This window comes from Dermacentor variabilis, chromosome 6 (genome assembly GCF_050947875.1).
Source record: "Dermacentor variabilis isolate Ectoservices chromosome 6, ASM5094787v1, whole genome shotgun sequence".
In the NCBI taxonomy this organism is placed as follows: Eukaryota; Metazoa; Arthropoda; class Arachnida; order Ixodida; family Ixodidae; genus Dermacentor; species Dermacentor variabilis.
The window spans coordinates 112,227,769-112,253,847 of record NC_134573.1 but is presented as its reverse complement, the minus strand read 5'-3'; the positions used below and the strand labels follow the sequence as shown (position 1 = coordinate 112,253,847).

At 48.4% G+C, this 26,079-nt stretch overlaps 1 protein-coding gene across 3 annotated transcripts; it reads left to right on the top strand.

Annotated features, from left to right (window-relative positions):
• The first annotated feature begins 3,054 nt into the window (after positions 1-3,054).
• On the top strand, positions 3,055-25,183 carry LOC142585051 (putative phosphorylase b kinase regulatory subunit alpha). 3 transcript variants are annotated; one of them, XM_075695509.1, is made up of 7 exons: positions 3,055-3,248; positions 3,702-3,800; positions 8,390-9,724; positions 12,921-14,300; positions 15,789-16,043; positions 16,658-16,855; positions 24,489-25,183. In XM_075695509.1, exons 3-7 carry the CDS (start codon positions 8,408-8,410, stop codon positions 24,834-24,836), a joined length of 3,498 nt encoding a protein of 1,165 aa, XP_075551624.1. In that variant the 5' UTR covers positions 3,055-3,248; positions 3,702-3,800; positions 8,390-8,407; the 3' UTR covers positions 24,837-25,183. The 3 variants fall into 3 exon arrangements, with proteins under 3 accessions (XP_075551624.1, XP_075551623.1, XP_075551622.1); XM_075695508.1 differs by having other exon boundaries at positions 3,697-3,800; XM_075695507.1 differs by lacking the exon at positions 3,702-3,800.
• The last annotated feature ends 896 nt before the right edge of the window (positions 25,184-26,079 follow it).

Genomic DNA, 26,079 nt, shown 5'->3' with positions numbered 1-26,079 from the left:
CCCGCTCTCTGAACTTTTCCTACACGTAAATCATAACGTGGTCGTCGTGTTCACCATATATAAACAAGGTGGCTCGTTAGTTCAGCGAGGTCACCGGGAAAGTCAGCTACGAACCTTCTATATATAACGCATGAAAATATAGAAAACACGAGCGTTCACAAATTATTGACAACTCTTCTAAATAAACCATGAACTGCAATGTTTCTCCGCGAATCGCACTGAAAATTCGCCCCCTTTTCTCCAAATCTAAACATTATGTGAAGAATAGCTATCTCGGCACATTGGAAAGCATAACTGCTAACGGCATATGACGCTTTGAAATGCAAAGTTAAATATATATATATTTTTTTTTTGCAAAAGCGGAATTAACTGATGACACTTTGCGCACGCTCACGCAGAACATGCTCCCCTTCGCTCAAAATTTCAACTTTGTGGCACGTTCAGTTCCTTCGGGACATGGGTTATCCGTAATATACGCTTGTATATTACGCTCGAAGCTATAGCTCTGGAATACTTGTATAAGTAATTTTATACAAAAGGTGCGATTAATCTACATATCTAAAATTTCCAGTACACGAAGTTCTCGCAAACTATTGAGGTCTAGATGTGGCATTAGCAATGAGGAAATGAATGCGTCAAGAAATTTTCCTTGAACATCGAGGGCTGTGGCGGTGGTTGTGAAAGCGGGCAATAGACAACAGTGCGAAGGTAGAACTCGGCTCCACTGTAGCCATGCTTACGTAACCAAAGTTTGGCGTATTCAGTAAACATGAAGGAGCGCAGCCTGCAACACCGACGAAGAAAGAGGACGGCTGCTGCTCGCTCTCTGTCCGTGTTCCAGGTATATCTGTTCGCTCCTTTACATTTGCGGAATATGCAGCAACAAGCCCAGTTACAAGCGTAGGGCGCCGCAGTGCCAAGTCATTCGACATCGAAGTGCAGCCTATGCTTGCGGAGTGTGCAAGCGCGTTCTGTCTTCACAGTCCCGATCGTATACTAGCCACAAGAAGTTGCGTGAAACTCGAGTAGTTGCGCTGCTTGTCGCGAAATATAGCTTCCGGGCACAGCAGCGAATGCTATACATATAGGTCGCGTCAGTCAAATGAAAAAGGGAACCAAAGCAATGGTTCCCGACTCCATTGTCCGTCTCTGATCGCCCTAATACGCGCGATGCCGACTCAACGGAAGCTTCACGGGGGTATTTGTAACGCTCAGCGGGGGATCCTCTGCAACACGTAGGCGGCTAGTGACTGCCATGCTTTTCCTTCACGGCACGGAGTTGTTGAGAAGGAGTATAGAGCTTTCTTTTTTCTTTTTTTGCTTAACAGTGGCTCACGTCCGGAACGACAGACCGAGTGGATCTCAGTGGCTCAATTTTTCATTCATTCTCTCCTAAATCAACAGGCATGGCACATGTCTTAACTGGTCGCATTGCAATGGAGGCGGCGTATATAAGAACGCTGGTGTACCATGTTTGAGGCGCAGGTTAAGAAATCAACAGGCCGTCAAAATTTGTCCGGAACGTCTGCACTACTACGGCGTCCCTCATAGCCCAGTGAGCAGCTTCCTCACCGTTCAATTTTAAATATGTCTTTGCCGGGTGTTTGCTCCTCTGAGCATGCGCTGCGTCACAATTCATCGGTGTCAACCAACGCACCTTAAACGGCTGTCCAAGGCTCAGGAACATGCCTGGCGGCGATTACAGACCAGTACATATCCCTACACCCGAGGCTTTACCCACATACCTATCAGGATATATGCGAAGATACTTGTAAATTCAGTAATGAACCCGCGAAGCTCACCCACATCGTGTGGGAATGCACGAAAATAACATGTAGACACGGTAATTTGAGCACTATGGAGCAGCGGGAGGCGCTGATGCGCAGCTCTGACCCATTCGTCCAAAAGGCGCGCCCAGGCCGCAGAGGCCGCCGGCACCCAGGGGCTTCCGTTCGTCTAAGTCAGCGGTCACGCCTACAATTCTTTCTGGCCAATCAAGTTTTAAATGCGTAAGCATTTCTATGCCTACTCAGCGAGTAAACCCGTACGTCACACAAGACTAATCGCTATAAAAAGAAATGATGTGTGAAACAACATTTTCTATGCAAGCCTTGTTGAAAGATTTGGTGATGGTGGAATAAAAGCCATCTCTAAAACCGCATGTAGAGCCGACTTGGTGCATTGTAGACATCACAAAAATTTCGATTTTGCGAAAATTTAATGCCAAACACGCCACATCCTCATTGTGTTTCGGTGGTCGCCGGATCTGCCTTCCGTTGGGGCATTCCTTCATCGACCAAAATGCCACCGATCTATGAGGGCTCTTTAAAAATTAAATTATGGGGTTTTACTTTCTGATTATGAGGCACGCCGTAGTGGAGGACTCCGGAAATTTCGACCACCTGGAGTTCTTTAGCGTGCACATAAATCTAAGTACATGGGTGTTTTCGCCTCCATCGAAATGCGGCCGTCGTGGCCGGGATTCGATCCCGCGACCTCGTGCTCAGAAACCCAGCACCATAGCCACTGAGCAACCACGGCGGGTCTATGAGGGCTCATGCGCTTCATGTCGCGCAAAGCAGACAGATAAGCAGTCAATGACTTGATAAGGATAATAAGGAGTGATGGTGGGTTATATGGGCTTCATCGCGGTTGGTAATGGCTCGACGTGGTTGGATAAGGTGCTAATGAGCGATAAGGACTTATGATAGTCGGATCAATTCTGATAATGTTACTAAATACTGATAGCGGTCAATAAGGCGCGGATGAAGTTCGATAAGGTTGATAAAGGCCGATAAGAATTGATAAGGGCCGCATCATGTCCGATAAGGTTGATAAGGTCAGATAAGGGTTGATAAGCTCTATACTGCTCAGATCAAGTTTCATAACATTGATAATGACACTGGGCGGCATAGATATGACAGGTAGCACAATTCTTACGCATACTTAGACAACTCCCACAGGAGTTTCTGCGTCTATTTTTATCATTATCATCATCAACGCTATGGTTGGAGAGGGACGTGGGAGAGGGACGCCAGCGAGCACACTTGAAAGAGCTCCGGAAGTTTCCCGTCGACAAAGAAGTGGCGCGTTCGAAGCGCGTGCGGCTGCTCGAGCCAACCCGCAAGTGACACACACGAACGACAAACAGCAACTGCGTTCCTCTCTTGCACCCCGCGAGCTCAGCTCGGACTCCTCTGGTCATCTTTTGCCGTTGTCCCTGTGCAACTGACCCTCACTTCCGCAAGGTAATGTATACATGCATTCCCAATTGCCTCGCTTTACAACGCACCGTATAGTGGGTATAGTACGTTGCCGTATACTCGGAAAAGCCAACAGGCTCGCTCACGGGTTGCCGTCGCAACTCCATGCGTTTTGCTGTGGTATCCCGACTGCACGTTTTATCGTGGGGCCCCTTTCAACATAGCGCGCGCCCCGCCAGGCGTGATCTTTCACATGCCTGTTTGTGCGCCGTAGTATTATTACGAGTAGCGTAATCCTGGCTTTCACAACGCTATTACGTCCTCTCGACCGTGACCCCGACGCGGACGCCAGAATGTCGCATTCGCTGCGTGGCCTTGTTTTGAACGCTTGCTGCGCTATAACAGCGCGTGTCAGTGTAACAGTTGCAGAGTATGCGTATACTGTGCTACGGTGCTTCCTGCAACGCTTATACTGTTATTTGTTCACATCCAGCGCAGTGCGTGGTGTTTTCCGAGCCATTTCGCGAGGAAGATTTTCTTTCACCAGCCACAAGGGCTCCTTGAGCTGTTCTCAAAGTTTGCAAAGCTGCACTCCAGGTGAATGTTGACTTCCTACACTTTTATTTCTCGCATTTAGGAGCTCAAAACAAATGGAAAATTCAGCGCGCTTCAGTTGCACCTTTCACAGGGTTGTATCGCAGTAATACCGTAGTGCGGTGTTAGTATATAGTTGCCATTAATACGAGTTCACGTTCCACTTATCTTCTTTTAACATTGGCGTCTAACGTCACCGTGAGCGAATTTTCACCGTCTCCTACATTTGTACGCTCTTGGACTGTATTCTCCGTGGACCACTTCACGATCACGATCAAACGATCTTTTCGTGTAGGCGCACGCGATTATATTTAAGCTTCTAGACGACGCCAGCAAGGGAGAGAGAGAGAGAGAGAGTAAAACTTTATTCAATGGAAATAAAATAAGGCACGATGGTTGGAGCCCCTATTCCAGGGCCCCACTGGCACGAGCGGCTCGCTGGGCTTGGTCCAGAAGAGCCAACTGGCTCTCCCGACCCTCGTCCGCAAGCCATGCCTCCCACTGCCTATTCCTCATTAGTGGATGTTGGTGTAATATGGGACTGTCTATGTGCGGAGGCCTACTGGGGCACTCCCATGTGATGTGTTTTAGTGTGGGTGTGTCTGTGCACCACGGGCACTCGTCAGAGAACCTCGTGGGGTGTATTCTGTGTAGGTGGTGCAGGTTGGGGTATGTATTCGTCTGAATACGACGCCAGTCCCTCTCCTGTTCGCTGTTTAAATCGGAGTGAGGATGTCCAAAACGTCTCCGCTCCTGCCTTTGCTGTAGGAGGATGTCACGAGAATTCGGTGGAAGGACGTCGCTAGGCCATGCCGTTGCTCGGACGTTCAAACCTCGAGCAATACGGTCTGCCCTAGCGTCTAACGTCACCGTGAGCGAATTTTCACCGTCTCCTACATTTGTACGCTCTTGGACTGTATTCTCCGTGGACCACTTCACGATCACGATCAAACGATCTTTTCGTGTAGGCGCACGCGATTATATTTAAGCTTCTAGACGACGCCAGCAAGGGCTGTTGATCGAGTAGACGTCCTGGGGCCCCTACTTTCTAACACTTCATTTCGCTATCCATTCTTTTCTCGTGCTTTCATTGGCTCCGACGCAACCGGGACGGCTCGCGCCATGCACCCAGTCCAGTAGCCGATATCTCGGCGATGACGGCGGCGTCCGAGCAAGCGAGAAAACGGGAAAAGAATGGATGATGACTTGGATCGCTAAGGACTCGCGAACAACCTTCTGTGACAATGAAGCGAAAGCCAGAGGGGCGGAGCTTCCGCACATGTTTTACTAAGTCAATTAGTCTGGCAGAATTTTACGGCGCTTTCAGTTTCTAGGAGCAGATAGTGAATCTGTGCAGCTTCCGGGTGTGACTGTTCCGCATTTGGCCGAACGCGAAACATAAAAGTGAAGAGAGGACATCTAAGCGAAAGCGTAAATGTCCATTTGAATGCCGCTGAGGGGCCGTCCGAGTTACGAACTCCTCGCAGCTGGCCAAGCGAGCGCGTTGACACGCTTCGCCAACGCTTGGCGCGTTTTTAATCAGCCTTACCGAGGCGCAGTTAGAACGCAGGCGAGAGCTTGCTTGGATAAAGAACGCGCGGATAACAGAGGCTTCCAAGAGCGAGAGCGAAGTTGACGTGGGGTCGCGGCGATGCCCTCTCCCCTCACGCAACACCTGGCGCGCTATTGCGGCAGCAGGTGTGCCTTTTCGCCCCCTCTGCTATGTCGAGGCGCGCTCGTGATGCGACGTCACCGCCAATAGGAATTTAAATGCCCTTTTAAGTTACCCAGGCGGTATACGCCAGCTTTTTCGCTTAATGGACCATTTGATACTTTCGCATAAAAAAAAAGTCAAATGTAACACTTAGTGGTGAATGTTATCTCTTCTGACATGCAATGTTTCTGTTCCTGTTTTTTTTTTTGTGTGTGTGTGTGTGTGTTTTTTTTTTTGTTCTCTCAGCTTGCGCAAATGCAAAGTTTAGTCTCCTTGACTTTATATTTTCAGAAGTGACTTTAAGGCCGCGCGCTTTGCCCCCGTACCGTTCTCTTCAGTGCCACATTCTCTTCATTACCGCGTGTATAAAAAATACGACCCTTGTTCTGTGTCTCAAGATGTACGTTCGTTGCCGTGAAATCTACCGGCTCCGTCATCTTACTTGGAAAATGCAGCTGCTTGTAAATGAGGCCGCGCTCGCCTTTAATTGGTCGATCACAGCCGCGAAACGCGCTCTGGGCACAACGCGCCACGTGAGTAGAACATGATCAGTGCCCGTGTTCTGGGGCTTCTCGTTTGTAAGCGCTTCTTGCCATTGGCCGGCCTCCTTCGCTAATAATGTCCAGCATCAGGATTAGCTGGAATTTTTTCTTACGAACAGTTCTAGCGCATGAGCTTTTTTTTTTAATTTGTAAATAAGGGCCCCGATTTTGTAATAGAAGCGTATTCGTAAACAGGCGTGAGAACCAATTTAATTATGTACATGGTGCGCCAACGTAAACGGCAACACGATATTTACGTGCAGTGCCCATAATTTTCCTCGCTGTTCTTTTGAAATAAAAAAAAATGAATGTCACAAGATAGATGTTTCATCCCGAGTACTAGGTTGATGGTACAGCGGAAAGTAAGGCTCAAGCTTGCACAACGTGTTGATAAGCGCTGTAGGTCAGGCACCATGTATGCCGATGGTTTTTCGGGAACCAGATAAACCTCAAAGCCTTTAAAATGTTGGGAGGCAATTCAACGTGTAGTCGAAGTCGATTAAAGCCAACGTCTTCCTGGGTGAGTTGGGGTATAGAATCGGGTGTTTGAACCGTATGGTGTATTGTGAGAGCTCCTCAGGAGCGACAACGTTTAATCGAGGCCAGCCAGAGGTTGCATCACCTCCCAAAGTCATCCTTATCATTGTCATAATAATGATCATCATTATCATTATGATAGCAATCATTATGTCATCATCACTACCACAATCATCATCATAATCACAATCATCTTAGTCTTCCCATACCCTATAGCATATAACCAGCGGCTCTGGCAGGTTCACTTATGTTTAGACCGCTATCTTCGGGGTCGGACCACGAGAAAGGCTAGAAACAGGTTAGAAATAGACATTCCCAGTACGGAAAAGTGGTGGTGACTCACCGAGGAAGACATTATCTTCAAATTTTTTTAAGTTATAGTGTCTACAGTTTCTCAGCCAGCGTGGGAAATGATGGGTACAGCAGAAGGATTTTTCTATGGACTTTGTCCTTGTGGGTCCAATAGGTTTTGTGACTTTGCAAACTGATCATTGTCGTAAAAATATTGCGTTATAGATGAAACGATTTCCAATGATTTCGCATGTCCGCAGAGACTAATTGACTTGCTGTGTTTAGAAGACTATATGAGCGCTTGGAAATGTAGCAAAAAATGCGTAGTAAATAATGTTACAAGATCGTTTGAAACCAGGTGCGCGAAGCTCAGACAAATTCATCCTTCCCATGATAGCTAAACGATCGGGGTGGCGGTGGTGGTGGTGGTGGTAAACTTTATTGAAAGGGGAAGGGGAATGGGGGGAGGCTGAAGGATCGGGCTCAAGTAAGCCCCTGAGCCTGCTTGGGTGCAGAGCTCCCTCTAGTAATTTTTCGTAGGAGACTATATCGCTAAGGCGGGATTATATTTTTCAGCCCGTAAAATTCCCGCTACATCGTCAGAATTCTGCTATGCTTGCGTTTCAAGCCGATCAGAGAAGGCGCGTAGTCAACCTGCGAGCCAATGAGAGCTGTCAAGATTGGAAATTCGAAAACACAGCGTAATTTCATGCCGTCAGGAATTACACCCTCGATCCAGCTATACGCCGTCTGCTAAATAGAGTAACCGGGCACACGACAGCACAAACCCAATGGGCGAACGAAGCGCTGTCCTGTCATATGCGCTCCTAATTTCGTTTCACATAAGCTCCTCTAAATAATTAAAACATTTTTGTTTTGCAAGTATGTTCCGCTTACTTAGTGGAACTTAGGTGGAAAAAGATTCGAGTGATATGTAGTAGCAGTAGCAAACGCTGTACTAAATAGCACACGTTTTCAAAGCGCGGCTTCCTTTGCGAATTCTCCGGGACTTTCCTGACCGTAGCTGTTGGGTGCCGTTGTTTTCTCACCGCATAGCTCCCACTTAACAAAAAGGAAAACTTAATAGCATGTTGATGGTAGGATCGAACTCTAGCCTCCTACCACAGCTGGCCGATGCTCTAACCATTGAGGCCAAAATTGCACGTATGCTTCTGTCGTGCGAACCGCCAACCAGCGCTTTGAGACGATAGCCGCGTGTGTCACACTGCGTATAGCACTAGTACGCGGGAGCACATTCGCGCGCGCATTTCCTTTAGGACAAAGACGCGGGAACGAAATGGACAAATTTGTAGCATGTGATTGAACTTTGTACGTTATACGTGACGTGCTCAAGGCGCGAATTCCGAATAAGATTAGCTGGAAAGTTGAGGTATCACTGCTCTGGTAGCGTCTGCAAACTAAGTTTGCTGACACTACCATATAAATAAATGAGCGTCGTTTAAAATGCACCGTGAAAAACAAAGTGAACGGTCACGTCACGGATGCAGGGTATTACGTGAAGAATCATGGCAACGCGGTGCAGACCTCGACTCAGCTACTACCACTATCTGCTACAACGCACCGTCCTCCAGTATCAGGACCCCGCGACGGGGCTGATACCGTCGCAGAAGTACGAGAACCACGCGTGGGTGCGCGACAACGTCTACGGCGCGCTCGCCATCTGGGCCCTGTCGCTCGCCTACCGCAAGAACACCGAGCTGGACGAGGACCGAGCTCGCACCTACGAGCTGGAGCGGCGCTGCGTCATGCTGATGCGAGGCCTGCTCGTGGCCATGATGCAGCAGGTGGACAAGCTCGAGCGCTTCAAGGAGACGCACAGCCCGGAGGACAGCCTGCACGCCAAGTACAACTCCACCTCGGGGGCCACCTGCGTCGGCGACGACCAGTGGGGACACCTGCAGCTGGACGCGACGTCCCTGTTCCTGCTCGCCCTGGCCCAGATCACGGCGTCCGGTCTCCAGGTCGTCTACAACCTCGACGAGGTGGCGTTCGTGCAGAACCTTGTCTTCTACATCGAGGAAGCCTACTGCACGCCGGACTACGGCATGTGGGAGCGAGGCGACAAGACGAACCGCGGCATACGCGAGCTCAACTCGAGCTCCGTGGGGCTGGCCAAGGCCGCGCTCGAGGCGCTCAACGAGCTCGACCTGTTCGGCGGCCGCGGCGGTCCCTCGTCGGTGGTGCACGTGCTGTCGGACGAGGCGCAGGAGTGCGACGCCGTGCTCACGTCGATGCTGCCGCGAGAGTCCAGCTCCAAGGAGGTGGACGCGTCGCTCATCTCGGTCATCAGCTTCCCGGCGTTCGCCATCACCGACGCGGAGCTCATCGAGCTCACGCGCTGCACTATCGTCGAGAAGCTGCAAGGCGAGTACGGCATGAAGCGCTTCCTGCGCGACGGCTACAAGACGGCGCGCGAGGACCGCAACCGGCTCTACTACGAGCCGTGGGAGCTGCACGGCTTCGAGAACATCGAGAGCGAGTGGCCCCTCTTCTTCTGCTTCATGATTATTGACGCCTGCTACCGGGGCGACCGCGATACGATAGACGAGTACAGCGAGCTGTTGGAGCGGGTCTGCATCCGCACCGACGAAGGTCTGCGCCTGATACCGGAGATCTACGTCGTGCAGCCGGACAAGGTCAACAGGGAGGCCGCAATGCCACACAGCGAGACCCGTCTGCCCGCCGGACAGATCCCGTTCCTGTGGGCCCAGTCGCTCTACATCGTGGCCCACCTCCTGCAGGAGGAATTCGTCAGCCCGGGCGAGATGGATCCGCTCAACAGGCGCCTGGGCATGATCAAGAGCCCCGACGTCGTCGTCCAGGTGCGTGCTTTTTCGCATAGGATGCCTGCATTCAGTACTATTACATATCAGCTTCGTTTTTAAATGCGAAGCATTTCTTGGTGAACGATTGCCACTTTGACGGCACCTATCTGTCTAGCCGCCTGCGTCTTGGTGCTCTCATGGTCGTTTCGTTAACATGGTATGCACCACAATTAGTATAGTATGATAAGAGTGTACAACAAACATAAATGATCAGTCATGACATAAATACCATGACATTTCTGTCATGTTGGTCATGAAACAGCCGCCTACGTATTGGTGCTTTCATGGTCGTTTCGTTAACTTGGTAGGTACAAAAATGGGCATAGTATGACAAGAGTGTATGACTGAAATAAATGATAGGTCATGACATGAACGTCATGACATGCGTGTCATGTAGGTCATGAAACAGCCGCCTACTTGGTATGTACCAAAACTGGCATAGTATGACAGAGGGCATGACGAACATAAATGATAGGTCATGACATGGGTGTCATGTAGGTTATGAAACAGCCGCCTACGTCTTGGTGCTCTCACGGTCGTTTCGTTAACTTCTTATATACCAAAATTGGCATAGTATGACAAGAATGTATGACCAACATAAACGATAGGTAACGACGTGCGTGCCATGTAGGTCATGAAACAACCACCTACGTCTTGGTGCTCTCATGGTCGTTTCGTTGCTAGACTCCCCGCACACTGCTTCGCTTAACATCGATTCCCACAGGGTTGGGGATCTGCAGATTTTTTATGTATTTTAATTAGTGACGAAGCTACTGGCCTCACCGTAGCCATGGCCCAGTAGATAGGGCGTCCGCTGCGGCTACCGGACGGGAAGTAAGTCGTTCGAAACCTGTCACTGGGCACCCGTCAGTTGAGGCGTCCGCCGACTCGGTGCTCGGTAGTTTACCCGGTGCATAAACGCCTGAAGATATGCGCTCCGACGTGCCCTACGGGCTACCCACGTTCGAACGGTAGCCAGAAAGAGTGATCGGTGTATCGGCCATGATGCCCGCTAGGCTGGCCTGACGGCAATCGCTGCTGCAATGAAGCAGAATAGGTCCAGCGCGGGCGTTTGTATGTAAATAACAGGCCCTGTTGAGACATCTGCGGCTCTGGAGAAGCGGTTCAGCACAACCTGCTGCACTGCAAAGAGTACAGTAAAGAAGTAGCTCTACTTAAAATAAATATCGCCACAATATACATAGGCCCTTCGACTCAAAGGTGCCATATAAGGTTACTCGCACTGCTCATCAATGCATTGGCAAACCCTAGACTTTTTGGTAGCTTATCTAAAACCATATGGCTGACTTCCAAAACATGATTAATCCAACTATTGTTTATACCATTTAAGGAGTCATAAGTTCAATCAGGATAAGAAGTTATAGTTACTTTAATTTCTTCTGTCCTCCTCTTTCTAAAGCATATATCTCCTCTCCCCACCAGAGTCGCACATAAGAAACCTTCAAACCTGTAATCGCCAATTCCCTCCACTACCGAATGACGAGTGCGGTTGCTGAAGAGCATACACTAAACGACCTTTATTGGGATTTCGGTGGCGAGATTTAGTTTCCTGTCTGCAAAGAACAGTGGCTGTTATCTGCCCACAAACAACGATAACTAATGCGTTGGTCATGCTTTCTGCATTTTTGCCGTTTGTTAAGCTTCAGATAACGTAACGACGAAAGACGGTAACGTTAAACGACAGAAAAATGGCAGTATAGATTAGAGAGACAAACGGTTGCTGAGAGACAAAGAGTAAACCGTAGACTTGTGTCTCCGCTTTGCTACTCCGCATGGAAATAGGAAAAAAAGGTTTCAGAAAGAAGGGAGGAGAAGAGAGAAAGAAAAACGGGAAAACAGCAGCTACTATAGGCGTTCATTTAGTACACTGTTAATCTCACCACGCTGAGTCCAGAGCCGAAACGTCACTTAGGCGTCGAAGAGTCGTTTAATAGGGCTATTGAAGTCTTACTAACGCAATCGGGGGTCGCTTTTTTGTATTCTATAGGCCACAGGGAGCACTAAAATTCAGTAAAAGGCACTGCTTGCTCCTCACACTTGGCAATGCATTGCCGTGAGTGCGGGTGCGCGACAGAATTCGCTAGAACCGAGATTCTTTTTCGCCGCACAGACCAGTGAATTTGTGAGGCCTTAGAATACAAAAATCATGACCATACTGTGCTCCTCCGATATCATGCTTCTCCATGACCTATTGCGCTCCTCCATCCTTCAATAGCCCTCCAAGGAAAAGAAATTTCCTTTTTAGACGACGCAAATCGTTGGTAGCTGAGCAGTACGCTACTTTAGGTTGTTGTTAATTTATTATTTTTAGTATCACCTGCTCTAACCACGAATGCTTGTCGTGAATTGTTCACGACCTTGCAGGTGCAGGCGCAGTTTAAGAGTATATTAACTCGTTCATTCAATAACTTTTCCTGTTAAACGTCAGCGCTTGTGTTGTGTTCACATCTTCCTTCGTCTTCGCTTTCAGTGCGCTGTTGCTTATTTGCCATGAGGTGTAAATAAGATTGCTAGGGGATATCAAGATCCAAGTTTATGACGGAGTTATAAGTGGGCCAATAAGGTTTTGAAGCTACGTCAATTTTTCGTTTGGATGAAGAACTTGACTAGTTCTTGTCGTATCGACGATGCATATAGAACAATTTAAAGGAGGAATATTTGTTGAATTGTCGGAAATCGTGCCGAGTTATTCAATAGCGATCGAGGAACGATCCATGAGAGTGAGACTAAGAAGGAGGAAATCGATCCAGTAGAGAAAATGGTTTTGAATAACGTCAACTGGGAAAGGTCAGAAAGAAAATCTGACTCACGAAGCAACGGAACTGAATTAAATAAGGCATGAATGTAACTAGCACAAAAAAGACAACCAAGTATATTTCAAACTATTGCGAAAGATCATGATTCACAAGGGTCAAGAAACTTCCAGAGAGTTGTTTGCAAAGTAAGCTGAATTTATTTTACAAAGACAATGAAATTAAACATTATATTGCAAAGAACTCATTGAGTTGTGTACCATCGAGCACAGGTTAAATCTAGTATATGATCGCTTAAATAAAGTCGCCCTTTGCCCCCACCCCTCCAACCCATCTCTCCGTTGACTCTCAAAGTGATATTGGGCTGCATGGTAATGAATATTACAATAAAATGTTCAAATGTCTGTTTCTACGTCCAGATTGCCCTTGTGGCTGAGAATTCTGCGATGCAGAAGAAGTATTACAGCCTGTGCCCCGGCATACAGAAGCTGAGTGAGGTGAACCTCATGGAAATACATCCGGCCAGGATCCTGGGACAACTGTACAACTACCTGGGCCGCAACCGCAAGCTGGGCCTCACCGGACGCGCGGGCAGCGAAGTCGGCCTGCTGGCGACGAGCAAGCTGTACAGTCTCCGAGATGAACTGTTCGTCTTCACTCCCCAGAACCTGGACAGCGAGGAGTTTCACCTCGTCAACGACGTCGATCTCTTTGTCAGCACGCTGCGCTCGGACATCGCGGTGCTTCGCTCGCACTGGCACATGCTGGGCCGACCCATCATGGTCGTCATCCTCAGGCAGCGACAGCTGCGCAACGGCGAGCCGCCGCTCTCGCTGCGGCAGACCATAAAGAAGCTACACAGTGGCTACATCAACGGCACGCGCGTCTGCCTGGGAAGACTCGACGACTTTCTCAACACCTCGTGCGTCGCCAGCCTCGACTTCCTGGGCAACGCCGAGGAGGGCGAACCGGATGTCCTGCCGCCCGCTATCCAGGAGTACTTGGACAGCAAGGACCGCCAAACGGCGGCCATGCGGGCCGCCTACGTGCCAAGCCACATATTCGCAAAAGCGCCGAGGAACACGGCGCGCCGCAAATCCACGGTCACTGGCATCATACGGCGGAGCCGTTCGATCACCGGTCAGGAGCCCACGCTACCCGAGGAAGACTCCACCGGTACGTCGGAAGCGTACGACGAACCGAGCGAGCCTTCTCGCCTGATGTCCCGACGAAGCAGCTCCATCGAGGGGTCGCTGTCGCCGCCACCGCCGCACAAGAGCACCTCCGAGCTACACTTGGACCAGGTGGCGGAGGAAGAGCTTCTGGTGACGCTGCGGCAGACCGACTCGCTCGAGGAGCAGGGAGACATACTCCACTACCTGGCCATGCGCAAGGGTCTCTCCTGGGACACCGGCCTCGGCAAGCCGCCCGCGACGATCACCGTCCGCAGCCTGTTCCAGGAGTTCTACGAACACGCGGTGGACCAGCGCAAGTGGGCGCTCGTGCGCCACTTTGCCAGCGCGCTCGGCAAGCGTGTCGAAGACCTGGCCAAGTCCGTCACGGACCTGCTCGTGCGCCAGAAGCAGCTGACCGTGGGCATGCCTCCGCACAGCGAAGAGGTGATCACGCGACCTCTGCCCATCAAGGATCTGCGCGATATCATCGCGCACGCCCACAAGGGCGACCAGAGCACGGCCATGCTCACGCAAGAGCTGCTCGCCTACCTGGCCATGCTCATCCGCGCGAGCCCGCACCTGTTCAGCGGGATGCAGCGTCTGCGCGTCGGCCTCATCATACAGGTACGCGGTGCTCTCGCATGGCGTGTCGTCAGTTACCCAGTCTTTGAGGAGTAACGCTGGCGCGAGGGCTCGAGCCATAGCTGAAGGCTCGCTTTAAAAGATTCAGCGAATGTTTCGAGTCACCCGCTGATCAAAATAAAAGCCGGCCTCGAAATTAATAGCACTGGGCACAAGGCTCGGTAATGCCAAGAAATAATAGCACCGGGATAATGTGAGTATTTTCTTGCAATTCTTTTCCGTTTCGCGCTTCGTCAGTGATTTGAGCGGCGTTACAGTCCTGAGCTCCGGATAAGAAAGAAGTGAAACCTAACCAATGGCGTTGTTACATTATACAGGCCTAGCTTTCTAAATAGCTGCTACGTCACCTGCCCTGCTACAATCCGCCGATTCTGCGACGATGGTTGCGCGTGGATGACGTCTTCTGTGTGCAGAGATTGAGCAGTGTGATCAGTAAACACCCGTTGATGCTAGCACTCGGTCCTGTGTGCTTCTTTTCATCCGTTTCTTTTTTTTTTTTATTGCGCTTAAGGTTGTATCTGCCTTCGAAGATCGAAGGGTAACCAATGAGAGTGCAGCGTAAAGGATAGGAAGGTGGCAGTTTTGATTAGAAGTAGGTACACGGAGCTGAAGCACCTGTTGAGGCAGGTCATGAACGGCGCAAGACAAATAACCGACTGCTATTTTTTAAAGCAAGCAAATGGGTCCATGACTAGGGAAACAAAGACAATAAAGGCAGAGGATTGTATGCAGTGATTAAGTTAAGAAGACCGAAAACCGGATTTCTTGTATAACAGTTCACCTTGGACATGACCAGCGCACAGGAGATGAGAAAAAGAAAGAGCGATGACGGCGCAACGCTGCTGTCGGAAGCAAAGTTAAACTGAAAGTAAGCACAGCGGACGACAGGAGAGTTCACTCATAATAAAGCTAATTTAATTGCTAACATGCTCATTTCCAGACAAGCTTCATAGTCCTGAGTGCAGGAGGAAGACCATTGTCACACAATGCACACACGGCGGAGTAAAAACAAACTGAGCAATGAGCCCAGCAACACCAGTTGGAAGTCCCGTGCCATTTTAGGCTTCGTCGTGTTCTCGATGTGATCAATATAAAATGTTACCAAGGTAGCTGAATGCTTTCCTCTCTCTCTCTCTCTCTCTCTCTCTCTCTCTCTCTCTCTCTCTCTCTCTCTCTCTCTCTCTCTGTCTTCGCTCTCAGACATGAATGTGGTCGGCGTGGGGCACAGAGTGAAGGAGGCGCGCTAGTTCTGCGATATGAGAAAGGGCGGGTGAAGAGGAAAAGTTTCCCCTTCACTTAGAGATGCCGGATTGGGAAGTCCTCTTTTAAAGCTGAATCAGGGTCGGGTCACGTGAGTTATCTTCAGTTTCTTTTCCTTCCACCAAACCCCGCACATGAATAAATATTTGATAATGGTGAGGATGATGGTGTGATGATGATGATGATGATGATCGCTGTTATTATACGCAGGTGATGGTGGGTGAGGTAGCGCGCATGCACCGTTGCCCCGTGGACGACGCAGCGGACATCCTGCTAGGCCTGAGCCCGTACGAGATGCAGTCGCTGCTGCTGGACATCATCAGTGGCAAGGAGCGCGAGGAGAGTCCGAGTCCGCACACGGCCCCCAGCGGCACCCCAAGCCTGACGTCGCCCAGGCGCCGCTCTGTGGCCGACGTGTTCGCGCACAGCGATTACGAGGAGCCGTCGCCCGGCGTCGAAACGCAGGTGGGTTGCGAACGGCCGCACGCGTGCCAAGTGAGATCACACGCGCGAACGTGAGCGGCGTGGCTTCGTGGGAAGGAAAGAAAACGCAGCGCGGTCTCTTCACACTTTATGCCGAGACGAGTGTTGCAATGCAGGCTCGTTGGCATACGAAAGGTGTAATGCAATGTATAAATGTATACGGTAGCAGTCTAAGCAGTAAATGTATAAACACAAGAAGATACACACACAGCGATTGCCAACAAATCTTCCCTTTCTCGAGCTGGTTTCCGAAAATAAATCTTTCTTGAAAGGCAGCGTGCGTGCGTGCGTGCGTGCGTGCTCGCCGTTCAGGCAGAAGACAGGGCACGGAGACACGCAGAACCCGCATGGATGCTTTTATAGCGTCCTTCCAATGACAAATGTGCTCGCGGGCGGATTCTCGAAAGTGCATGGTACTGAGTGGTTGTTTACACATGTTATTAGCGTAGGTGCGCAGGTTACAGCTCTGACTTCGCGGGGCAAAGGCATTCCAATGTACGTTACTGCGCGAAAAATGCAATGCTGCAGTGAAAAGTGACATGCGGCGAGCCCGGGTGAGCTAACCGCGGGCGCTGGATCGGGCTCGATACGCGCAGGGCCTGTGGCTTCGTCGTCGAAGACTGGATGGCACTCTGAACCGGGTGCCCGTGGGATTCTACTCGCACGTCTGGTTCATCCTGCAGCGCTGCCCCGGGGTCTGGGTGCGCGGATACTGCCTGCCCCAGGGCCTCACCAAGGAGATGACCACCGGAGAGATCAAGTTCGCTCTGCGCGTTGAGGAGATGCTCAACATGGTCGGTTGATTACACACTTCGGAAACAAATGTTTCGACTGCCCTATACGGAGTTTTCCAGTAACCGCAGAACTGCCACATCGTTAATGGCGTAGCTTCTCGTAATGAACAGTTGGTCTTTGTGCAACTAGTCTGTTGCGCAATTTTGCTTTTTTCACAGCTAAGCTGTAAGGTCCGAGCTCAAGATACGGGTTTGTAGTTCACCGCTATGGCTGTTACTGTAGTACCGACGCAACCGAAGGCCTACGTGACTCAGTGCGGCGATGTATGCTACACGACACACTTTTAAAGAAAATGCATGATTAGTACTCAAAAAAATATGATTTCGGCATATCAAATCAGAGGAAGAAAAGGACTTAATATGTTGCATAGGTACACCTATATATCATCAAGAAAACATCGCCCTGACCACATTTTCAAAACTGCGCTGTAATCAGTCCCGAAATACCAACCTGTTGTTCAATTTATTTATTTATTTATTTATTTATTTATTTATTTATTTATTTATTTATGGTTTTCTGTCGACCTCCTCTCCCTCTTCTGAACAGAAAATTTAAGAGGAAGCTTTAGCTCGAGTGCTCCTATCTAAATACATGTAAAAGGAGAATTCGTTTTTCTCAGCAACCACTGCACCAAATTTGACGAGGTTTGTTGCATTTAAAAGACAAAATTAAAATCTAGTGACTGTTGGTTTCGAATTTTTGAGTTAGGTCGTCAATTTTTTATTAAAAATTGGCAAAAATCGTAAATTTTCAAAAAACGAAACTATCAAGTTTACAACTCTGTAACTCAACCACTAAAAATGATAATTCTGTGGATTGTATCTAATAGTACATCTAAAGCGGACAAAATTGATATGTTACACATGAATATAAAAAAATTTAATCATAGGGAAATACAACTTTTGCAAAACCGTTGTAACCAACGTAACAAATTCACGTAAGATGTAAAATGACATATTGAATTTGTCCGCTTTGAATGGTCTAATGGATGTCGTTTGCAGAACCGCGATATCAGTTCTTGATGCAGAGCTATGAATTTGTAAACTTCGTGCTTCTATTTTTTTCAAACGGTCAAATATTTGAAAATCGTTTTAAGAAAATTTAAGTCCTAAATCGAAATTCCGCTTCCAACAGTCGCTAGAATTTAACTTTCTCTTTCAAATGCAACAAATTTCATCAAAATCGGTCCAGGGGTTATTTCATAAAAACGTTTTTGCGTTTTACATGTATTTGAATAGGCCGCGTCGGAGTTGGGCCCGAGCGAAAGCTTCCTCTTAAGGAGGCCGGGAGTTAGAGTAAAGACATAGATGAAAGCGAAAGATTGAATTTGAAAGTGACGCGGGAGCCAGTGGCGGTCACAAAAGTGCGGAGAGGGGGGGGTGGCATAAGGGGATGCTACCCCCCCCCCTTCTTAAACCGAATTGTTTTTGCCGTTAAGAGGAAGCTTTAGCTCGGGCCCAACTCCGACGCGGCCTATTCAAACACATGTAAAAACGCAAAAACGTTTTTCTGAGATAACCCCCGGACCGATTTTAATGAAATTTGTTGCATTTGAGAGGGCAAGTGAAATTCTAGTGACTGTTGGTCGCGTAATTTCTATTTAGGTCCTGAATTTTGTTAAAAAAATTTTCAAAAATTCGAAAGTTTGAAGAAAATAGAAGCACAAAGTTTACGAATTCATTACTCTGCATCAAGAGCAGATATCGCGGTTCTGTAAACGAGATCCATCAGATCATTGAAAGCGGACAAATTCGATATGTCATTTTATATCTTACGTGAATTTGTTACGTTGTTTACATTGGGTTCTTCAAAACCTATATTTCCATTTTACCATATTTTTTTACATTCATGTGTAACGTATCAATTTTGTCCGCTTTAGATGTACTATTAGATGCAGTTCACGGAATTGTATTATCAATTTTCGTTGCTGAGTTACAGAGTTGTAAACTTGATAGTTTCGTTTTTTGAAAATTTTTGATTTTTGCCAATTTTTAATAAAACATTGACGACCTAAATCGAAAATTCGAAACCAACAGTCACTATATTTTAGGTTTTTCTTTTAAATGCAACAAATTTCGTCAAATTTGGTGCAGTGGTTGCCGAGAAAAACGAATTCTGCTTTTACATGTATTTAGATAGGAGCACCCGAGCTAAAGCTTTAGCTCGGGTGCTCCTATCTAAATACATGTAAAAGGAGAATTCGTTTTTCTCGGCAACCACTGCACCAAATTTGATGAGGTTTGTTGCATTTAAAAGACAAACTTAAAATCTAGTGACTGTTGGTTTCGAATTTTCGAGTTAGGTCGTCAATTTTTTAATAAAAATTGGCAAAAATCGAAAATTTTCGAAAAACGAAACTATCAAGTTTACAACTCTGTAACTCAACTACTAAAAACGATAATACAATTCTGTGAAATGCATCTAATAGTACATCCAAAGCGGACAAAATTGATATATTACACATGAATCTCAAAAAATTTAGTAACATGGAAATACAGCTTTTGCAGAACCGTTGTAACCAACGTAACAAATTCACGTAAGATGTAAAATGACATATTGAATTTGTCCGCTTTGAATGATCTAATGGATGCCGTTTACAGAACCGCGATATCAGTTCTTGATGCAGAGATATGAATTTGTAAAGTTCGTGATTCTATTTTTTTCAAACGGTCAAATATTTGAAAATCGTTTTAAGAAAATTCAAGCCCTAAATCGAAATTCCGCTTCCAACAGTCACTAGAATTTAACCTTCTCTTTCAAATGCGACAAATTTCATCAAAATCGGTCCAGGGGTTATCTCATAAAAACGTTTTTGCGTTTTACATGTATTTAAATAGGCCGCGTCGGAGTTGGGCCCGAGCTAAAGCTTCCTCTTAAGAACAATTGAGCTAAAGGCACGGCGTACTATTCGTGTCCGCGTCAACTCGCGTCTGGTTGTGCAAAAGCAACCATTATTTGTGATCGTTAAAAGAAATAATGGAGGAGGAGAATTCAGCTGGCCGATCCAGTGTCACCTGGTACCTAAACAACGGCGAGCAAGGGGAAGAAAAGTACGGAAAACCACACAGCGAGAAAAGGAAGGCAGGGACTATTCTGTGTACTTGCAGTACACGCAATATCGCTTCTTAGGACAACTTAGTCGGGAAATTTCAACTCTAATGCAGGGCACATCATGAGTACAAGCCAGCTAGTGGCCGGAATGTATGCCACTGTGGTAATGTGCAATTTGAATGCGCTAAGATTACCGAAATTTGTTGGGGTGCCCATCTTCTCTCAGGGGGCCAGTGGGGAGGTGTTCTTGAAGTGGGCACACAACGTGCTCTCAGATGATATCTGGCATGTGCAGCGCTCAGCGATTCAAACGCGATACTCAAAGCGTATGACAGCCGGAATTTTTCGAGCCACCGGTATAGGCGCCGAGGGCACCCAGCTGATCCATTGTGATATGCGATGAAAGCGATAGCACTTGGCGCGCATTATGGTGATTGTATTTGGTCTCCCAGCGACCACCAAGCGCTCGCCGCCGGCGCAGGAAATACCGACCGCCATGCGGCCCGATTATCGCGGGTTTGAATCGCTAAGCACTGTACAGATACAGGGTGTCCCACGTAACTTGAGCCAAGATTTTAAAAAATGAAAGGCTCGTCGGAAGCCAATTGAACCGAACGCATACTATTCGCACTGGTCAATACTAACTCAGGCATTTTTTTTTGTTTTCCCCACAACTCACTCATTAACTAAGTTTAATTACCCAACTTTTTAAGGACCACAAGTATTATACGCAGATTTGTAGAGCGCTTTCAGAAACCACCGATAGACTTGTTTCTTGTACAATACGTCTCACATAGTCTTTTTTTTTTTTTTTAAGGTTTGCAAAGAAAGCCCGCGAAATATGAAGAAAACCACGCGAGCTAGCGCTTTCGCAGTGGTATCGTGCTGCTCTCAAGCGTGCGTTCGGTGAACCAGGTCGGCTGCATCGTGCCTGGCAACGGGGAAGTGGCAGGGCGTTATCTCCTCGGCAGCCCTCGGCCAACAGCATGTATTTGCGCCTACGTTTGCGCCGTCATCCGACGGGAGCCGCTTTCCGAGCTGCTTACAACCATCATAACGCACTGCCGCTTTCCCGTTGATGGGATGGGAGTATACGGCCGCCGCTGAACCGTAGTTGTAGCATCGCAAGCGTACTTCGGCTCCCACCTGCGGCGGGTTTTATCTCCTCTATTTTCGTTTCCCTTTCCCTTATTGTTCCTGCATTTCAGTAAAAAATAACAGCTAGTTTCCTTTATGCTTTCCTCGTCATCATGGTTTGCCGGCTTGGCGTGGTTGTAATTAACAAAATAAGTCGAGCCCCTTTCTTCCCTTTTTTATTTGGGCTTCTTTGAGGTGCACAAAGCATGGTGCGCAACCGTAGTTCGCACTCAGTCTCCAGTGGAATACGGCCACGTTGGTCAGCAGTCGAACCCGCGACCTCAAGCCCAGTAGCAAGAACCATTCACGTTTTTTGCATGAATCAACCTGTAGGGAACCTACAATCACTGTCTCTGGCGCCTACATGTACGAGGTCTATTAACAAGGTACAGATGTGCACAGAGGTTACTGTGCGCGCACGTCGTGAACAACGTCTGTTGATCGAGAAAAGTGCGCGTGTAGAGCAAAATTCCAGCTCGACTTATAATCATGCGCTTGAATTTAGTGATGCGCAAGACTCGCACGAGCGAATGACACTGAGCGCGCCAGCATCTGACCCTCAGCCTGCGCTTACAATGCATTCGCAGCTGAACTGTGTTCTCTTTCGTCGCTGCTTTCGTTACGATCTGGCGTGTAACGAGACTTTTTCTTCCTCGGGGATGACGATGGCTATGATTATTGTCTCTGCCTTGGTCTATATGAAGGTGGGGCATGTTACTTACGCGTTACCCAACCCATCTGCTGTAACCCCCGCTGTTTCGATGATAGACGTGTTTTTGACTCTGGCACTGAGTTTTTTAAAGCTGCATTTCTTGTAGTTATCGTTGGCCACTAAAGGATTGAAGATGCCTAGTACGCTTGTCTCCTGCGTGACAGTGCTGCGCACGATGAAACGCAGAGCTAAAATGGGCCATTCGCAGAGCGCAATGATAGCAATGTACATCGGCTTGTATGCGTACCTAGACGACAGGAAATTGGAAAGGACTTCAAGACATTCTGACATCCGACATCGCCCCCCCCCCCCCAACCTCTGGATTCGCAATTCGTTAACGTTACGTGCAACTCAGTAGAGTCTTCATTGCAGTGTCAATATTGCGCAGCGTGAAGATGTAACGCCGTGCCGAAAGTATTACGTAAACGTATAAATGCTTTCTTAAACCAAAAGCCACGTGTACATGAACGGGGTAATGGAGATTTTAATGCATATCGCATTCGTGTAAACCGGATCAATGCGTTCGGAAGGCGCGGGGCAAATATTTGACAGACGGGAAAAATTGAGACGCAGATGTCGATTTCAAAGAATTCGTTCAAGCATCCCATCAAGAGGTCAGTAGAAAAGGAAAGCTTTTGACACCGCGTAGTTTATCACAAAAATTACTATCAAGGGCGTTCTGATGCGTCGATCGTGGAATCTGGAAAGGAGTAACGCTGCCAGCGCTAATGTTCGCAAGTGCCATTTTGTGCTTAAAATCGGATACCTTGTCGGATTTGGAAGTTAACCATAGATCTATCGATATGACAGTTGGCTTTGGGAGCCCACGTTAAAACCACAAATGAGGCAGTGACAGGGGGTGGGCCTATCTTAAGGCGAGAGCCCTAAGTGGCTCGTTACAATGGCTCATACCCGAATAAAGCGGCGTCCCAGTGATGCGAAAATTCACGGACGATTACGATGCCTCCTAATGCGAAATTTGAGCTCGGCTATACGCGTATTTTTATTTCGCGATATATTGGCTGGTGCGGACAGTCCTTCTTGTGTGGCACGTTGCAAACGGAGCGAAGTGGGGTGCGACTGACTCGCTAATGGGGAGATCGCGAGAGGCAGCGCGCGGGTGGCACGTGGGCGCGATTCAGAGCAGCCGCCGCGGACAGACCTCCACTCATGCAGCGCTTGGTTTGGTGCGCTCGCCGCATGCATTATCGATGGCTTCACCAGAGAGCAGGCTACGCGCGCTACTCTGGCGCTTTCTCGGAACGATATTCGCCGCAGAAAGCCCCAAACACACTGGCGGTAAAACGCGCGCTGCGCGCCGCCGGCGTTAGAACGCAGCTGCGGCAGAGCGGCCGCACCTACTGACGACGAGCCACTGCGGCAGTCACGTGACAGCGTGAAAATCTCGCCTCTTCTCTGTAGATGCGAGATGTCGCACGCTTTTTCCTTCGTCTACTGACAGGTCTACGTTGTGTTTAGGTTCTGCGTCCTTCGTTCTTAGCGCGAGTCATGTCCTATGAAGATGACAACTTCGAATGGGAATAAATAAATTAGAAGGGAAAATATGCACGATAACACAAAGGTCAGGGCCTTGTTATTTGAGGCTCAAGCTGGTTGCCTAAAGACAAAAACATACTGGAGGAAATGCAACAAGATGAGGCATGTGTATGCTGCAGCAAAGATCCGAAGACCGCTCAGCACGTCCTAATGGACTGCGAAGGGATTCACCCAGTGAAGCCCGTAGGTAACGTACTCCTTCCTGAAGCGCTTAGATTTAAAGTAGATGGAAGTATCAGCCGGTCAGCAGTCGAGATAAGCAAGAGACGTTTAGAGCATTGGTGAAAAAAAAGCAGGGCAGAGATTGATACGACCGGATCCGTTACAGGCATATGTAGCGGTACAAGGTAGGTAGAGAAGGTCTGAGAAAGAGAAAAAGGGTTAAGCAGATGTATACAAAAATCCTAGAATGAAAAACATGTATAGCATACCTGATTAATTTAAGCAGACTAAGTGATCATTTGTCACCACCCCATTTCAAAGGGGATGCTATAAAATCATCATCATCGTCGTCATCAGTGTCATCGTTTAGTTATCAAGAGATTGATTGACGGTACTTGATTTTGGGTAATCTTCATGCTTGTGGCTTTAGATGTTCTTATGGCGTTATCTATTAGGTTTTACATTTTCGATATTTCCAAGAAACCATATTTGTCTAAACATACGTATGCAATAAGTTTCTGCACACACGAACAATCATTGCGAATTGTTGCATTTATAACATTTCTAGAGCAGTATTATTCTATTAAATAACCATTTGCAAAGTCCAAATTTACGGTTTAAGCCAGAAAGACGAAATTATAGAAATGTATGTATTATACTCTTGAAGGAAGGGAAGAATAAGGAGAGAGCGTTTCGCAAGACTATTGAAGTTAAACGTATTGACCCAACACATGATCGTCACCTCAGAGCGCACGGTAGATTTTAGTGCTACCGCTCTGCAGACAGAGCTACGGCAGGTCGGCCGGAAAAGGGCGCATCAATTGGAAACTACCGGGAACCAAGCATTTCCGGCCAATACGCTCAGCCTTGTCAGAGGTCGCGTGTTGGGCCGGTACCTAGAGGGAAAAAGCGAAAGGAATGGCTTCTCGGTGCTTGCGCGCTGGCTGAATTAACCGCCGGCCCTCAAGTGATTTCCTCAGGAAACCCAATGGCTTGCGCCACAACTCTTTCAGGTGGCGGAGCCCGAGTACCGGCAGTTGCTTGTCGAGGCTCTCATGGTGATCAGCCTGACCGTGGAGAATGACACGGTGGCCAACTTCAGGATGCCCATTGACGTCGAGTCCATCGTGCAGCGCGCCAACGGGCTCTTCCTAGACGACCAACGCGCCTGCCAGGGGAACGCGACGCTCTGCTGCACGTCTCAGCGCGGCGGGATGACCTGCCAAAGTTCGGTGGGCATCTGCGAGCACTTCTACGACTCGGCGCCCAGCGGCATGTTCGGCACCATGACGTACCTGATGCGCTCGGTTGCCTACGTGCTGCCCGATGTCGACATCTCCCTGGACTGCATGCCCTCGTGACTTTGCCTCTGCAGATTGTTCCCGTCTCCCGTGTCTCCCGCCTTTCTCATTCGCGCCCGTTTCTTACGAATTTACCAACTCGACCCAAAGCGAAAACGCCGGAGCGTCCAGCTGTGTGCGGTCCTCCACTGGCAACGCCCAAGGATCACGTCCTCGCTCACACGAGGACTGTACGATCAGGTTTCGTTTCAACTGAAAACCTGGACGAGTAATGCAAATAGGGTGGACCGCGTGGCTGCCTTTAGTTGCTCTTTTATTTTTCATTTGACGTGTATGCTTTGTGTAAGTTGTTTGCTGTGCCCCTTTTGTAAGCAATGGCATAATAATCAGTTATTTCTATAATGGTGCATTTGCCCGTTCATATCGTCCCCCGCTACAAGTTTATGACTCGTTCACTTAATGATAGAACCACATCCTGTTCCTCTGTAGCGATATTGTCTAACACCCGTTTGGATGGAGTAGTGGCTTTGGCGTTGCGCTGTGTTGCGGCTCGAGGTGGCGTTAGGGCAAGAAATGCACCAAACCCGTCGATGGATGGATGGAAACATCATTATTTTAAATCCGGCAAAGTTTAACGAGCCGGGCTCAGGTCTCCCATGAGGGCACTTCGAGGCATTGCCTCGTCGCCACTTGTCGGGCCTGCTGGACAGGCTACTCTTGCGTCCTGAGATTGGAGCTGCGCAGAGCGGCGGCCCACTTCGACGTAAGAGCCTCCGGAGCTACTGCCATGGTAGCTGACATAACACGACATTCCCACAACATGTGTGAGAGCGTCGCTCTAGTTGCCTGACATAACTTGCAAAGAGCACTCGGATATTGCGCGGAGGAAATGTGCCGCAATCGCACCGGACTGGGGAAGGTTTGTGTCTGCAGTTGCCGCCAGACGACTGCCTGGCGACGTTTCAGTTTGGGGTGACGTGGGAGCAATAACCGCCTCCCTAGCTGGTACTGCTTGATGATGTCACTGTATTTGACCAGGCGTTCTCGCGTGTTTCGAATCAGGAGTTCCGAACTCGAAGAGGCGATCTCTCATCGACGAATACGTCCAGTATTAGGAATGAAGGAAAAATGGTTTATTCGATATTAGTTACCCCGCCCCAGTAGCAGAAGCCCACTCCATACAGGAGCATGTTAAACGTCCTAGTTCACATCAGGACACGTCGGCCCCACCGCACGAAAAGTCTCCCCTTTTAATACCGTTGTCTTCCCTAGGCAACTGGACTAGAAAATCTTATGCCTGTGT